Below are 15082 nucleotides of genomic sequence, written 5' to 3'. Positions count from 1 at the left end.
CCTTCTCATCTGTTCCATTTGTTTTGACCCGTTGATGCTTCTTGCTTTGACTGAGCAGCTATTCCTGGAGAAAGGGCAGCGTGTGTTTACAGCGCCGGGGCTGTCATTATATGATACCATGCTCTCCATGATCTCTGCTCGCTCTCCATCTCCACCCTGCTGGCGTCCACGCTGCTGCTGCTGCTGCTGCTGCTGCTGCTGCTGCTGCTGCTGCTCGCTCCGTCTGTGACAGCGAAACCAGGCCAACACAAAAACAGCATGTTGAGAGAAAGATTAATGAGCGATTCAAATGACTGTAATTACAGGGAGGTTGTAGGACAAAAGGGCATTTATCAAGTAAAAATAGAGATTTTTCAGCCTCAAATGTCAGGTTTTACTTTCTGAGATCCCCGACCGAAGGCCATGACCAAAACTGACCGTTTTCTGTCTTTATAATATTTTCCTCTTCACTTTTTTTTCAGGTGTGCAATAGATGAGAGAAACAATATTGTTATAGGTGGTTTTGGCTGCAGGTCAAATTAGTTCATCCGTTTTAAAAGTTGACCTCATAACTTCGGAGTCACAGCAAAAACACTGAATGATTTAATTTTAAATCTTATATATGTTATTATATATTTTATATCTTATTATATATCTTACGTGGCCTATGAGATAATCTATTTTTAAATTATTTTTGCAATCATACAAATGATCCAATTTAGATGCTTCATCTCTCAGATAATTTCTCTTTATTTCAATCATCTAATCTTTAGGCAAAATGGTGAATCTGAGTTATTTCCAAAAAAAAATGTACATTTAACAATCTGAACCTGAATATGCAACTTGTTATTCAGACACATGCACTGAAATCAGCTTATTACACATAAGAGGGAATTGATTTGGTCTGTGCTGAATACAGGGAATGAACCAGCACAAAAATATAACAGCAAAGAAAAAACAATAAAGTAATAAAAAGTAATCAATAGAAATCAGCAGAAGGACTTTACTCAGATTTACTGCAGCACACAGGTCGACCTGTGGGACAGAGTGTAAAGAGAGGACTGATTACAAACAGTATGGTCCATAAAGCATTGCATCATACAGAGCAATGTGACAGGTATGAGGGCACATGATGGAAAAGACATGCTGCTGATATATGTACAAAAATATACAAACAACAACAAACAACATTGTCTCTAGATTGAAATTTGAACGTCTCTATCCGCTGATTTAGATTGTGCGATAAAGGTGAAAGCTCTGCAGTCAAAACCTGACTTTCGACTAGAGTTTTATTTTTTTCTACCAGATTATTTTACCTGAAACTCCTGTTGGGGACTAAATGGATCATCATAAAAAATAACTGTTGGATTATTTGAGTCCTCTTCTCCATGCTGGTAACACTGTGTCGCTACGGCTTAATGGGATTTAGGATATAATCTAAATCCATAGAAAGACAGATGATCATCACTTCACATTCATCAGTGCTCTGCTCTGGAAACTGAGCTGTCTGCTGCTGTCAGTGTCTGTAGGGCCGTGAACACCTCACTGCTGCCTGTGTGGTTTTTTGAAGATTCAACAGTTACTAATACAAAACAAATTCTGCACTACATAGAAAATGTTTCAGATAACCACTGGATTACTGGAACTGTGATCAAAAACTGTTTGAACACATTAACAGCACACGAAAATAAAAACCAGTCCTAACATGTTAAGATGTTTCACATAATGGGTCATAGCTCATATTCTCTACGTGACATGATCAGTTTTATGACACCACACGACTGAATGCAGCTCAACTAGCAGAGCAGGCTCCAGATTGATTTTCTGGGTCAAACTCAAGTTCTGACATTTATATCAAGTCATTAAATCATTTCTTATAAAGGTCATTGTGAGAATTCAGAACCAAACAGTAAGATACAATCTGCGCTGTTTTCAGAAGAAGCACCTCTGATTTTGTTGTATTGTCTTCTCTTGTAAAGGGACAATGAAGACTTTCTATCTGTCAACAACATAAAATAACATAACAACACAACACAACACAACACAACATAGCATAGCATAGCATAGCATAGCATAGCATAGCATAGCATAGCATAGCATAACAACATAACACAACACAACACAACACAACATAACAAAACACAACAACATAACACAACACAAAATAACATAAGATAACACAACACAATACAACATAATATATAATATAACATACAACATTACTTAACAAAACATAATATAACAAAACACAACAACATAATTATATACACAACAAATGTTAACAATTACAGGCTACATAATATTTGATATATTTTATGAAATTCAATGTATAATTGTGGTTTAAAAGTAGAATTTAAATCACTTGACAGTCGTTGTTATGTCTGTTTCACGGGCCAGTGTTTATTTTCCAGCTAGTTTTATATTTGGTAAAAACATTTCAACAATAGTTTTCTCTGGACATCACCTGATGATCTGGACATCATCTGGACAACACTCACACAAATACATTCTCCCCATCATTTCACATCAATGTCCCATAAACGCTGAAGAAAGTTGTTTCTGCTTCAACTAAAACTTTAACCAAGAAAATACAAATCGACGCCATCGTGCACAGAAAAGAAAAAGTATTATGAAAGTATAATATTCGAAATTTGGTTACAACAGCGCCACCAACCGTTCGACCTCTGAAACGCACAGGAACCAGTTTGACGTAACCAGAATTCCAAAGATGGCGGCGTTGGTCGGTGAGTGATGTTTTGACCTAAAAGACTCGTTTTTAATGAACGTTCCTGTGTTTCCAGACTCACGATGTTCACAGACCTCAAACAACAGACACGTGGCCACGCACCTGTCGGTGTTGCGACTGTTTCCGGGCTTGAACCAGGGACTTTTAGTGAATGCGCACGCTGACCTTGCTCCGTCTGCATTAGCACAGCGGCTAACCGGGTTAGCTAACACGAACTGGGATGTTAGCAGGAGCATCAGCGGACATATTTAACGATGTTCGCTGTATTTAAACATCTCAGAGTCTCGGTCACTTACTTATTGAATCTGTCTTGTTCGTGGACCAATACACGAGAAGTGTCGTGTGGTCCAGTGTGAGCGATCAGCAAAGAACACCTCGTCAAACCAAACTCCTCATTGAAACAGACTGGTTTTAGTGTCAACACCCGTATTTACACACATTATGACAATTGAAGTATCATTTAACTGCTTTTATAAATACATTAGGCTCTGATCCATAATTCGGCACATTTTAAACAAACAATGCTCCATTTAATACCGTTAGAATGAGTGCATATCAAACATGGAGTGCAGTGTGGACAGTGTTAGAAGAGGTCTCCTGCTGCATCATTCGATCATGAATATATAGATTATTCAGGCTTGTTATATGTTTACATTGACAAGTCTCAGGCTTCATAGAGAATAGTTTGACCAAACTTTGTAGAAGTGTTTGCATGATGTCATCCCACTGGCAATCCAATGTTGTCTTTTATTCTAGCAAAGCAAAGGAATGATTTCTATCACTTCTGAATCCATTGTCCAAAGAAAATCCCCACTTGGACAGTGCATGATATAAAACTTCTGAAATACTCAGTTAATGGCTGTGGTTATTATGTTTTCCTCAGTTGGTCTGTTGTTTTGTTTTGCAGCGCCTCGCCTGGCCATGTTTGGCTCCTTTTCAACAAGGTAAGCACCTACTAATCCTGGTCCTTGTTTCCAAACCTAATTCAATCCAGCTCAGTCCTATTGGTCCTGTCTCTGCTTCAGTATCCACATCCTTTGCAGGAGTTGGGTTTATTCTTCATTTTTTATATTCCTGCTAGTTTCCTTCAGTCTCTCAAAATTAGATATATTTACACATCTGACACATCAACAAGTAACCAACTCATCCAAATTTATTTTTGTTCACAGTTTATCAGTTACTGTGTTGATGTCTGTTGAAACTGTTCCAATCAAAACCTCGGGCTGAAACATTTGCTGTTAAAGCATCAAGTTCAGGAGGCTAAGACGAAAACAGCATCTTTCAAAATAAAATATGTCCATCACACATTGTTCAGTGTTTTTAATGATTAGATTTCACATCTTAACACTAATCAGCCGCAACATTTAAACCAGTTACCAGGTGATCTGTGTATATTATTCTGTTGGTGCTTTTCATTCTTTCACTAACAGTTTTAAAACATAAATATGCTATAATAATAGTTTCAGCTCTTTCTTCCCATCATTCATAACTTCCTTCTCTGACCTGCCAACAGATCCATCTCGGTGTTTGCTGTTCAACAGAAGAGTCTGCACAGCTGGGCTAAAAGTGACAAAACCTGCACGAGGTGAGATTTCCAAACGCTGCCCTGCTGTAAATATTAGAATGAAGAACAGACATCCTGTAAACACTCTGCACACGGTAAAGCTGTCCTTCTGTTGCAGTCTGGTTCCAGTCAGAGAGAAGAGCACGGCGGTGGCAGCAGTAGCAGCAGCCCAACCAGCGGCTGTAGCCAGCAGCAAGGGGGAGTATGTTATCACCAAGCTGGATGATCTGGTCAACTGGGCACGCAGGGTGAGTCGGTCGGCGGCGGCGTTAACGTCCAGCCTGTGTGGAGCAGATGAATGAATGTCTGGATCCTTGTTTGTTCTTTGTCTAGAGACGTAAGATGTGAATCTAGCATGACATGTGGCAGTTTGGTCTAAAATATCACATGGTTGGTGATTTGTCTTTCACTTGAATTACCATTATTTGATCTTTTAGTCATGTGTAGGTGAATCTTTTCTGAGCTTTTAATTTAAGTCAACCTTCTAGCTGCTCAGTTTATTTACTCTTTACAATTTATATTAATTGTTTGCTGGTGCAGTTTGATTGTTATTTTAAACCTCTAATTGAGGCAATAATAGTAAAGGCAGCTAAACACATGACTCATTATGTTAAACTTCATTGTACAGTCAGTCATCACTGTGGCCTGACCGTCACACATTTTAATTTTCAAGGCGTCAAAATGCAGATTGAGAGACAAAAAACGTCCGGAGTATTTGCTTGAATGAACATTAGTGACATTCACAGCACAACTATACCACATGGAAACAAGGGACGTCTCAAATGTCTCATCAACAACTGACTGAGGCCTCCCCAGTTATGGGCTGTTTGCTGGACAACCAGACAAACCATCATTCTGAATAAAATATCTGTCGCTCAGCTGTTGTGTTTTCAGTTCTCATTTTGCTCCTATCCCCTTTTTCCATTGGAAAAAACAATCTAATCTTTACAAAAATCACAACATGCCAAATATCAGCAGAGAGAATAAAATCAATATACAGAGGGGTGAAAAACTAAAGTTCAAAATCTGGTGACTGAAGGCCAGAGCCAATTAATCGACCCTCCATCACCCTGTTATTTGGCGGTATTGTGTTTTTTGCGCCGCACCATGAGTAACTGTGTCCTTGTGTCTGCTCTATCAGGCTTGTGTGAGCTAATCGTCGCTGTGTTTCCCCCTCAGAGCTCTCTGTGGCCTATGACCTTTGGGCTGGCGTGTTGCGCGGTGGAGATGATGCACATGGCGGCGCCCCGTTACGACATGGACCGCTTCGGAGTCGTGTTCAGAGCGAGCCCCCGGCAGTCTGACGTCATGATCGTGGCAGGAACGCTGACCAATAAGATGGCTCCGGCTCTGCGGAAGGTGAGAGTAGTGAAAGAGGGGGATGTAACATCAGTGAAGGAAGTTGTGTGTGTGATCTCTGTAACGGAGGAAGAAGCTGTTCTTTTTCAGAGACACTGTGGTGTTCACAAGTACTTTCTCGTTCAGATGTTTCTGTTTGACAACGCTGAGAACAGTATATCTGTGTAAATGCTGGCTGGATTATCACCCATCTGCTGGTGGATCGGTGGAGTTGAATGAAGCCTCCATCGAGCTCAAAGGACGGATTAGTTCTTAGTCAGACTTTATGTAAGAGCGACTGAACTCCCTCTCTCTTACAGGTGTACGACCAGATGCCTGAGCCCAGATACGTCATTTCTATGGGAAGGTGAGTTACCTCCTGAAGAGATTTCTTATTATATATATTCTCCTCCTGCTCTGTCACTTTATTATTATTATCCTGTATTATGGTGTTTTATTTTGTGTCCCACAATGTACAACAATGTTTTGAATCTTGAAAAACATTTGCTACATTTCTGTTGCTGAAATACTCAAAGTTTATACTATCATATATGAAAGTTTTACCCATTATTAGTTTAGTCATTAACTAATGCAAATCAATTTGTTTGTACTTTCATGGCCGTAGTTCCTACTTTATGAGTTGAGGGTTACGGTCTAAACCTTTACAGTAAGTGTAATAACTTCAGAAATGTCCCTGTGTCCCTCTCTCAGCTGTGCTAATGGAGGAGGCTACTACCACTACTCCTACGCTGTCGTCAGAGGCTGCGACAGAATTGTACCAGTGGATATTTATGTTCCAGGTAAACAAACAGCATAATGTGTAAATGATCAAATAAAAAAAAAAGAAAATCCTTATGAATAGTGATAGAAGTGCTGTTTGTTAAAATATCGACTTCTCAACACACATACATGCTCATACCTGACTCTTTTGGTCACAGTTTGTTCATGCTCTCGGGTTAACTTTTATCTTTACTAGCTAAGTTAAGTTAGCAGTTTCCTTGTAGCTGTAATACAGCACTCATGGTAGCTCTGGTCAGTAGCTTAGGAAAAGTAGTACATTTGACAGTAGAGACAATATTTGTAGTACCAGTAGTAATAAATCAGTGAAAGATGCAGTAGTTATTTTTTTGGGTAGCTGTAATGAAGCTGCAGTATATTTAATATAATTATTACCTCAAATACGTTATTATTGGTTAAAATCTCCTCCAAACAACATGTAAGAGTGAATCTGTTTTCATCCCGTCTGTCCTCAGGTTGTCCTCCCACTGCAGAGGCTCTCCTCTATGGGACTTTACAGCTGCAGAAGAAAATCAAACGTGAGAAGAAGATGAGGATCTGGTATCGGAAGTGAATGTGTAAATTAAATGAGTGTATCTTCTATGTAAATGCTGTATTCCTGGCTTCATTTGGAGCTCTGCTCCTCCTTCAAGTAGAGCTGCAAGAACTAACTTCAATTAAATCATTGTTGTAATTTAGAGACAGTTCAATGAACATAATTTTCAATAAAGTTGGCTTACATGAAAATAGATTCTCGTAACATCTGTTCTGTCAATAAAGGTCCAGTTTATGATTTGGGGGAAGTGTATCAGCAGAAATTTAATATAATATTTTTAATTATGTTTTCATTAGTAGATCATTATTTGAAACCAATAATCCTTGTTAGGACGACCCCTTTATATTTGCTTCTGGCGCAGGTCCTCTTTCACAGAGTCCGCAATGTTTCTACAGCCCAGTAGAAACAAACCAAACACTGACTTTCCTGAAGGCCAACGTAGTTTCTCCTTCGTGCTTTAAAGAGCAGGGTGAGGGAGGAGGATTCAGTGGCAATATGCAACTTCACACTCCCACACAGGTTTCAGCCACTAGGTGGCTCCTGTGACCAACTCTGACCTTGACTGCTCTGTCTCCACATTCAGCAGTGATCAGATGGAATGTTTACTGAGGTCATCAAATGCCAGGTATTCAAGTGAGGGGTGAATCTCTGTGAACTATGCCATGTGGAATTTTTTAATCATGTACATTGTGTATGCTGCATTAGCACTTCAGTATCTGTGGCTACACATATCTACTATAGCACTCCCCATTACTTCCTATTAAGAGTTGCTGTTATGCAGCTTTGTCTGAATCAACATTAAAAACGGGTTCAACACTGCAACAGCAAAGTTTTTGAGTGGGAGACTCCCTGGTTGTGCAGCTTCTAAAAGGTTGACATAAAACACTCATGTTGATAATTATCATACAAGTTAGATGTGACGGGTTTTAAAACAGTTACTGGGATTCTCTCACACATTAAAGATTCAGCAGGATGTCTGCTCTCCATAAAGCAGGGATCAATCCAAAAAAACATATTTACTGTGTTTCAAGTACTTTTAGACTCACTGATGAGTCAAATATCTGCAGTGCCAGTCAGTATATCACAAAAGACCATATACCACCAAAGAGATATCCCTACTGTATAAAAATGTGTCCCATCCCTGCAGATCACATTAGGAGAAAACTGGTGGATGTTGGTGGCTGAACAGTTTTCATTATTCAGTCCACTGATTTTTTTATTGATCCACTGTTTTGTCCCCAACTGTCAGAAACTAGTGTGAATTCTAATTTCCCAGAGCACAATGAGTCACCCTGACAACCATTGGACCAACAACCCGAAGATCCCAGTTACTCAGTTGTATGCGTCATGTGAAGAAAAACAACAAATCGTCACGTTCGAGAGGCTGAAACCAGAAAAGATTTGGATTTTTTTTGCCTAAAAAACAACTGACTGACTGATTATTGCAGTTCCAGTCTCTTGCTTTTGCCTCTTCATGTTTCTCTAAGTGCGACGTCTCACTTCCTAAAATAAAAGGGTCACGTGCTCAGGGTTCAGATCCGAGCAGCGCCAGCTGCTGTAGTTTCCCTCTTTACTGCAGCTGAGTGTTGCATCATCCATCTAATGATTAATGTGTCCTCACCAGGTGGGAACTTGTGCCCACGTGTTCAGATAACATGCAGCTTTTTCTGCAGCTGTTAATGAAGATACTGTCCTGTTTCCACCTCCCTAGACTATTCCAACACATATTGCTATTATGCAGGAAGTTAAGCACTTGTTTAACACGTATGTAACCAATGCATTACACAACTACACATAGTGTCAGTAGTAGAATTCTCAGTTTACTGGTGTTTCATAAAAATCCGTGAAATTAAAGATTTTTGCAGGTTCAGATTTTGACCAGTTTTCAGAATAATTCATACATGATTCCTTACATTTTATTAATTTTATTGTTAATTATGAAAACTGGACATTTAATTTAGGAAACCACACTTGGAGTGTGGTTTCACGTTACTGGAGTAACGTGATTCTGCAGAGTTGAACCGTGAACATGGAGAAGAGACTAAACTTTCTGAGGTGCATGACAACGGCTGCATTGAAACATGTAGTGATAAATCTGCTGCTTGGTCTAAAACTGGGTCATGCATGACAAATCTCTATGTGCTTTCAGTCTGCTGCTGTTCCATATTTGTTACTGGGAAGAATAAACTTTATCAGTGAAGAGATGAACACAAGTCTGCTGGGACAGAAGCTGCAGGAGCTCACTGAAGAAAATCACCTCAAATCAATAAGATACAGGCTGTTATTATGAAACTGAAATCACACAGCAGAATGAACTGATGTCAAAATAAATGTATAAAATACAAAACAAGCATCTCAGAAGTGAGTTGGGAGGGACTTGGCTTTATTGAGAAATGTCAGTGAAGCACAGTGAGAGGTAAGGAGGTTCAGCTGAGAAGGCACATGAGTTAAAAAAAAAAAAGGGTGTTCAGACTTTACTCCTTGACAATTGTGGGAGTGATCATCTTCTTGAAGGAGTAGTATTTGCATTCACTGGGGGGGGCGATGTCCATGGTGGTGGTGCTAATCTTCTCCTTCTTGAATCCAGCCTGGAGCAGATGAGGCACCTGAGATTCCTGGAAATCATTGACAGACAGAGTTGATCGGTCTGAGGGGCGGCTCACAGCTTTATCAACCTGGCCCAGTTTATCATTAGCCTCGGAATTACTGCTGCGCGTTATTTTAAACGTTGCCCTCCACTCAACCAACGTGTGCACTTAGCACCATGTGGCTCACAGATAAATACAGTCCCATTTTGAACAGTTCTGTCGAAACACATGTTGCAGGACAGAGAGAATAGATCCACTTCAAACAACTCCAGGAATTAGGTGATTATACTGATATCACTTCTCAGTAACTTGAACCTTTCTACTGCCAGAACAACTGCATACTACTTTATTTATGGCACCACAGGTGACTAATACTGAAATCAAACTAATTACAGTTAGCAGGTATCTAAAGCAGCACTAGAGCTGCTTTCAGACAGGCCCTGAACTCGGAACATTGAGGATGTAACAGTCAGTCAGTTGCTGCAGACATTTTCTGGAACTTTTCCTGCAAGCCCTCAAGTAAAATGTCGTGAAAATGTCTGAGTTGGTTATGTTGATGACGCAAAACATAAAAAAACAAAAAGAATACAAACACCTCAGGATGAAAACGAGGTTTAGAAGTAGTAGTAGACGACGCTGACAAAGATGTCAACTTGGAAAGACAATGAGATTTGAGAGCTTTTGATGATAAAAACATTTAATTTCCATAGTGGAATGTATATGTTATGTCCCGCCTCCTGCATGCTGTACACAAGTGCCACCCTTAGTCTAAATGTTCCGGACATTTTCCTTTGTGAACGCGTCTGACCCGTGTCTACTGCTGCGTTCTTCATATGTGAAAAGGAAGATCATGTTCATGTGTCTTCATGTCTGAAAATGGCTTTTACAGGCTAGTACGTCTAGTATGGTTTTAATAGGTTCAGTTGGATTAGTAGTGAAGGGGACGAACCTCGAACATCTTTTCAATGTTGTCGAATTTGGTCTTGAGCAGCTCGCCCCAGGAGGTCAGGTTGCAGTAGGTGAGGACGCCGCCGGGTTTCAGCATCCTGTGAGCGTGAGCCTGCAGCAGAACGATCAAATCAAACAATAATCAATCCTTCAAGTCCCGTTGTGATATGAGCTAAAGAAGAAAAACTGGTCCGGTGTGTGAACCAAATTTAATTCAATTCATGTCATGTCTTGTACCAATATTCATTTAATCCAATTTTCTTGCAAACATTTCCAGGTATTCAGAACTTTAACCCTCTGGAGTCTCACTGGCACGATTTAACATAAATGTCCATATATCCAAGATGTTCTTCCTGCCCTTAGATTCTTGGTGCTTCCTTTGTGCTGAATTGAACATACTGCATAAGAAGTCAATTGAAATCAATTATTTTAGTTATGAAATATGTAAAAACAATAATGCTAATGCTACTTACTGTGTGTGGATTTGAGCTACTCACCTTGATGAAGTCAAACTGGTGAGTGTGCCATGTGTCCTCTGACAGAGGGTATGTGTCATACAGGATACCTGAGAGAGCAGAGACACAGTGTTAGTACTCTATTTAAAACAAGGTACCGTTTTTTTTAATTGCAGTGAATCTGAAAATGCCCTGAGCTGCACCCATCTGTCCCTCTAACTCAACATGGATGATACATCTTCACACCGTGTTGTCAGGGTGAGGTGATGACAACTTCACGGGATGTTTCATGTGATTATTGCGTGTCACAAAGGTCAAGACAGATTTTTCAAACTGTAAATCCAGGATTGTGCATTAAGTGAAACAGTATTATCTGCATGTCTTCACAAGTTCTTACCATCGAAGTGGTTGTCTGGCAGGGTAGGGACAACGTTTTCCCAAAGACCCTTCAGAGGGACGACCTGCAGTGACAAACACCAGCTCCATTAGCTAGCATCTTCACAGAAAAACACTGTGGAAAGAAGCAGTTACACCAGATTTCAACCAGCACAGGTAGATGATATCAGCCTACTGACCTTATGTGGCTGAGATTTGGCCCAGTTCTCCAGTCTGGCGAACACACCGTCGTTACACTCGATGATCCAGTGCTCCTCGATGGGGAAAGACTCGATTTTAGTGGCGGCGATGGCCATGCCGAAACCGATCTCCAGAACCCGACCACCTGCAATTCAGATCAGAGCAGAAACTAAAATCTGCTGGAGCTTGCCAGGTTTTCGGAGTCAGAATATCTTTCTACTTTCTACTGTGAGCAGGTGTGATTATGTTAGAACATTCTCAGCATTAGGACATTTGTGTATTTAAATCATTTGTGACATATTTGTACAACTGTTACATGTCTGTGAAACTGTCTGTGGCATTTTTTGTCCATCAAATTTCCGGCATCCGGTATCTCAGCACATACAAATACAACATGGTTTGGTTCTACCAAAGTCGATCTGGTTCCAGTGCTACAATCACACCTACACTGAAACTGGTGGACAAAAGGAGCATTACTTTTGAGCTATTACTGACTGGATGTATTGCTTTTGATATAACTGTGACTTTTACTAGTTCAAGTTTTCTCCCTTTGCTGAGTGAGGGAAAGCCAGTTGTTCGCAATCTGGTTGAACCGAGAGGCCAAAGTGTTTAGTTGCTTAGAGACATATACATAGATGAGGGATAAAGGTTAATTGTTATTACTTCAAGCCTTCATATCGATTTATTGAGCCTATAATCAGCTGCACACTCTAATATGTTTATTTTGTATAGAAGCTCAAAGGGAAAATATGACATGTCACATGTGAAAATAAAGTTTACATCCTCAGTGTGCATAATAACTTTTTTCGCATTAAGACAAAAAAATGGAATAGAAAACGCATCAAGTAAAGTGTCACATGAAGTACCGTCTTTGAAGTAACTTAAAAAATAAAATCTCTTAAAATGTATAAATCCGTCTAAAAATGATTTTAAATTGTGTTATGTCAGTATTTTAAGGGACGTCTGGAATCAAATTATGAATTCAAACATGCATTTGCTGACAAACATGAGAAAACAGGAATGTATCTTGGATACACCTGTACAAATGCTGTAACTTAGTAGACAGAATAAATATTAAGGAAAGAAAATACATTTTCATTGTCAAAACTACTACATGCACATCAATGTAAATGCAAAATTGCAGGTGAAATGTGCATTTTTGCAATGTTGTGCACACAGTTTTTGGTGCACATGCCTGTTCTTATTTCGTACGTCTGCGAGGGTGTGGATCAGTCTATTTTCACATTACAAGCAGATGAGACGTTTCCCCCCCTGCAGATTTCTTTGGAGTAGTGGAACAGCTGCTCTCAGCTCCACCATGCCCCTCACACCGCGCACACGTGTCCTCAACACAGCTCAGCATGAAATAGCAGAGGAAGCCAAATAAGTGTGCAAACACTCAAAACATACTTTATTGATCCCGAGGGAAATGTATTATTATTATTATCATTGTATATGTGTGTACATATGTGTTATATATATATTAATATATACATACACAAATGCACATCAGGGATTACTTATGTGTTTTTTTCAAATTCTATAATCGTATAAAGTAGACCAAAGTATGATAATTATTTTATTATTTGTGATTCAACATTGTAAATTAATTCCCCTTGTACTTTTTTAAACTGATATAAATTGTATCTATATAAATGCACACTCGTACAACAGTGAGATTCAACATTAATGCACAACTAATACTCATTTCTAATTTTTAATTAGTGTGTATTTATGCCATTTCACCTGCCGGCAACACATTAAATAATATATATGAATGGCATATAGCTGTTTGCAAAATGATCATCAGTCATTTATAAAAGTAAATCACATTAGCATGTTGTTGCGAATGCAAATCCTCAAAAAAACAAACAAGAAGTAGCCTATGAGCCTATTTTCGGACACATCATCCAAAGAGAACGCGTCCGATAATGGATGCAGCCCCTCAACCCGCTCGCGTTACCTTTTGAGGCAGCGACCGTGGCGAGGGAGTGCATGTACGGGGTCTCCCAGCGCTCCATGACGGGCTTGCCCATGATCTCCAGGTGCGTGTCGGCCTCGTTGTAGCCGGCGCTAGCGTCGTGCCAGGCGGCCTTACAGTCCTCCCCCTGGGAGAAGATGGGCTGGGTGGCGGAGGTCATGCTGAGCTGTGGGTGGAGGAGCGGAGGGTCCTGGAGACAGAAGAGGGAGAGACTCCGGAGGAGGAGGCCGCGGTTTATATGAGGAGCAAAGGTGCTGACACCGCGAGACTGGACCGGACAAACATACCGAGAGTGGGCCTCTGCAGACAGGAGGCCTCACTCTGCGGGATTAAAGCTCAGGCAGTTTCTTCTCTCATGTTTCCTCTGCGCTGGATCGATCCGGTCAATCAAGTCCTAGAAATGTTTTATCGCCTTTGGTTTTGCTTTGTGGAAAACTTAAAAACACCATTAAAGTAGTGGTGAGTAGATCATGAGTGAATTTAAATTTTTCGGGGAACTATCCCTTCAAGCTATACTCACACCCTATTTACCCTGTGCCTTTTGACTGTGTACTATGTTATGTACTTATATCACTTGAGTTCTTGTATATGTTGAGTACTTATATGTTCTGTCTATTTATACGGGATTAGAGAGAAATTACATTTCTATCCCACCTATGTCCTCGACATATGGCTGAACTGAAAATAGAGTTGACTTTGAATTAGACATTGACTTTGAATTCAACTTAATTTTGGTGATATTGTTATGTAACAGTGAACAATACTTTGTTCTAGAGCGGGGCCGATATGGTCAATGCAGATACAAATTCAAGGGATTAAGAAAATGACCTATATAATGACCAATATATAGGCTTTATCTAAAATGTAGTGGTGATTCCTAAGATGTTGTTATGTCCTTATGACAAAGAAATGTTAGGGTTAGGGTTACATTTAGACAACCAGGATTATTTTATTTTATTGCGACTGGAAACAAGGTTGATTCAAGTGGTGAGAGTGAATAAAACCGTGAAGTTGCCGGCTGTAAAATATAATGCTGAGAGAATCTTGAGTGTTATCATCTCTCCTTAAAACTGCATCTAAAGGTTAGTGCTTCAGCCATAGACTCTGGAGGATTTGTGTGGTGCCCAGAGCTCGCAGCAGAGTGAGAGCTCTTTGTTTTTTCCTGCTCTGAGTCTTGGCACGAACAGCTGAAGTCAACCACAGCACTGTATGTCATTCAGGCATGTTATGCATTTGCTCCTGTTGTAAAACATAATCTGAGCAGCCTGATTAACTGGATATGGAGTTTTTATGAGACAAGTAAAAACATGCACACTCATGTAAAGCTCTTTTATTTTGGTTTGATTCCTGTTGGGACAATACGGATCAATAATGTCCCAATACATTTACTTCTGATGAACACTGGAGATTTCTCTACGTGTATCACAGGAGGAGGTGTTGACAGGATATTTGAACAAATGAACTCTGAGACATTATAAATTCATCTGTAGATTAATTTATGATTAGTTAATGATTAGTTGCAGCCCTTGTGGCACTGGATGTAGTTTTGTCCTGAATAATACAAAGACAAAGTA

General features: G+C 39.8%; 3 protein-coding genes across 3 annotated transcripts in view; 2 read left to right on the top strand and 1 right to left on the bottom strand.

The window, feature by feature from the left end:
• The first annotated feature begins 2639 nt into the window (after window positions 1–2639).
• ndufs7 (NADH:ubiquinone oxidoreductase core subunit S7) lies at window positions 2640–7151 on the top strand. Its single transcript, XM_035175794.2, has 8 exons — window positions 2640–2723; window positions 3633–3669; window positions 4239–4310; window positions 4408–4537; window positions 5469–5648; window positions 5948–5994; window positions 6339–6427; window positions 6881–7151. The coding sequence occupies exons 1-8, from the start codon at window positions 2708–2710 to the stop codon at window positions 6976–6978; spliced, it is 669 nt and encodes a 222-aa protein (XP_035031685.1). The 5' UTR covers window positions 2640–2707; the 3' UTR covers window positions 6979–7151.
• A 2171-nt stretch (window positions 7152–9322) lies between these two features.
• gamt (guanidinoacetate N-methyltransferase) overlaps window positions 9323–15082 on the bottom strand; it is a 6108-nt gene continuing 348 nt past the window's right edge. Inside the window, exons 2-7 of the mRNA XM_035175793.2 lie at window positions 13491–13823; window positions 11527–11672; window positions 11349–11412; window positions 10994–11061; window positions 10498–10608; window positions 9323–9575 (exon numbers count right to left, since the gene is read on the bottom strand). Coding sequence (XP_035031684.2) covers window positions 9435–9575; window positions 10498–10608; window positions 10994–11061; window positions 11349–11412; window positions 11527–11672; window positions 13491–13823 — 863 coding nt within the window. The 3' untranslated portion in view covers window positions 9323–9434. The remainder of the gene's footprint in view (window positions 9576–10497; window positions 10609–10993; window positions 11062–11348; window positions 11413–11526; window positions 11673–13490; window positions 13824–15082) is intronic.
• The window catches only part of dazap1 (DAZ associated protein 1), a 25805-nt gene continuing 24296 nt past the window's right edge, over window positions 13574–15082 (top strand). Inside the window, exon 1 of the mRNA XM_035175790.2 lies at window positions 13574–13967. The gene's annotated coding sequence lies outside the window, so the exon portion shown is untranslated. The remainder of the gene's footprint in view (window positions 13968–15082) is intronic.

The sequence above is a fragment of the Hippoglossus stenolepis genome, chromosome 14 (genome assembly GCF_022539355.2).
Source record: "Hippoglossus stenolepis isolate QCI-W04-F060 chromosome 14, HSTE1.2, whole genome shotgun sequence".
NCBI classification, from domain to species: Eukaryota; Metazoa; Chordata; class Actinopteri; order Pleuronectiformes; family Pleuronectidae; genus Hippoglossus; species Hippoglossus stenolepis.
Note: the sequence above shows the minus strand (reverse complement) of the source record. Positions and strands in the feature narration are given on the sequence as shown.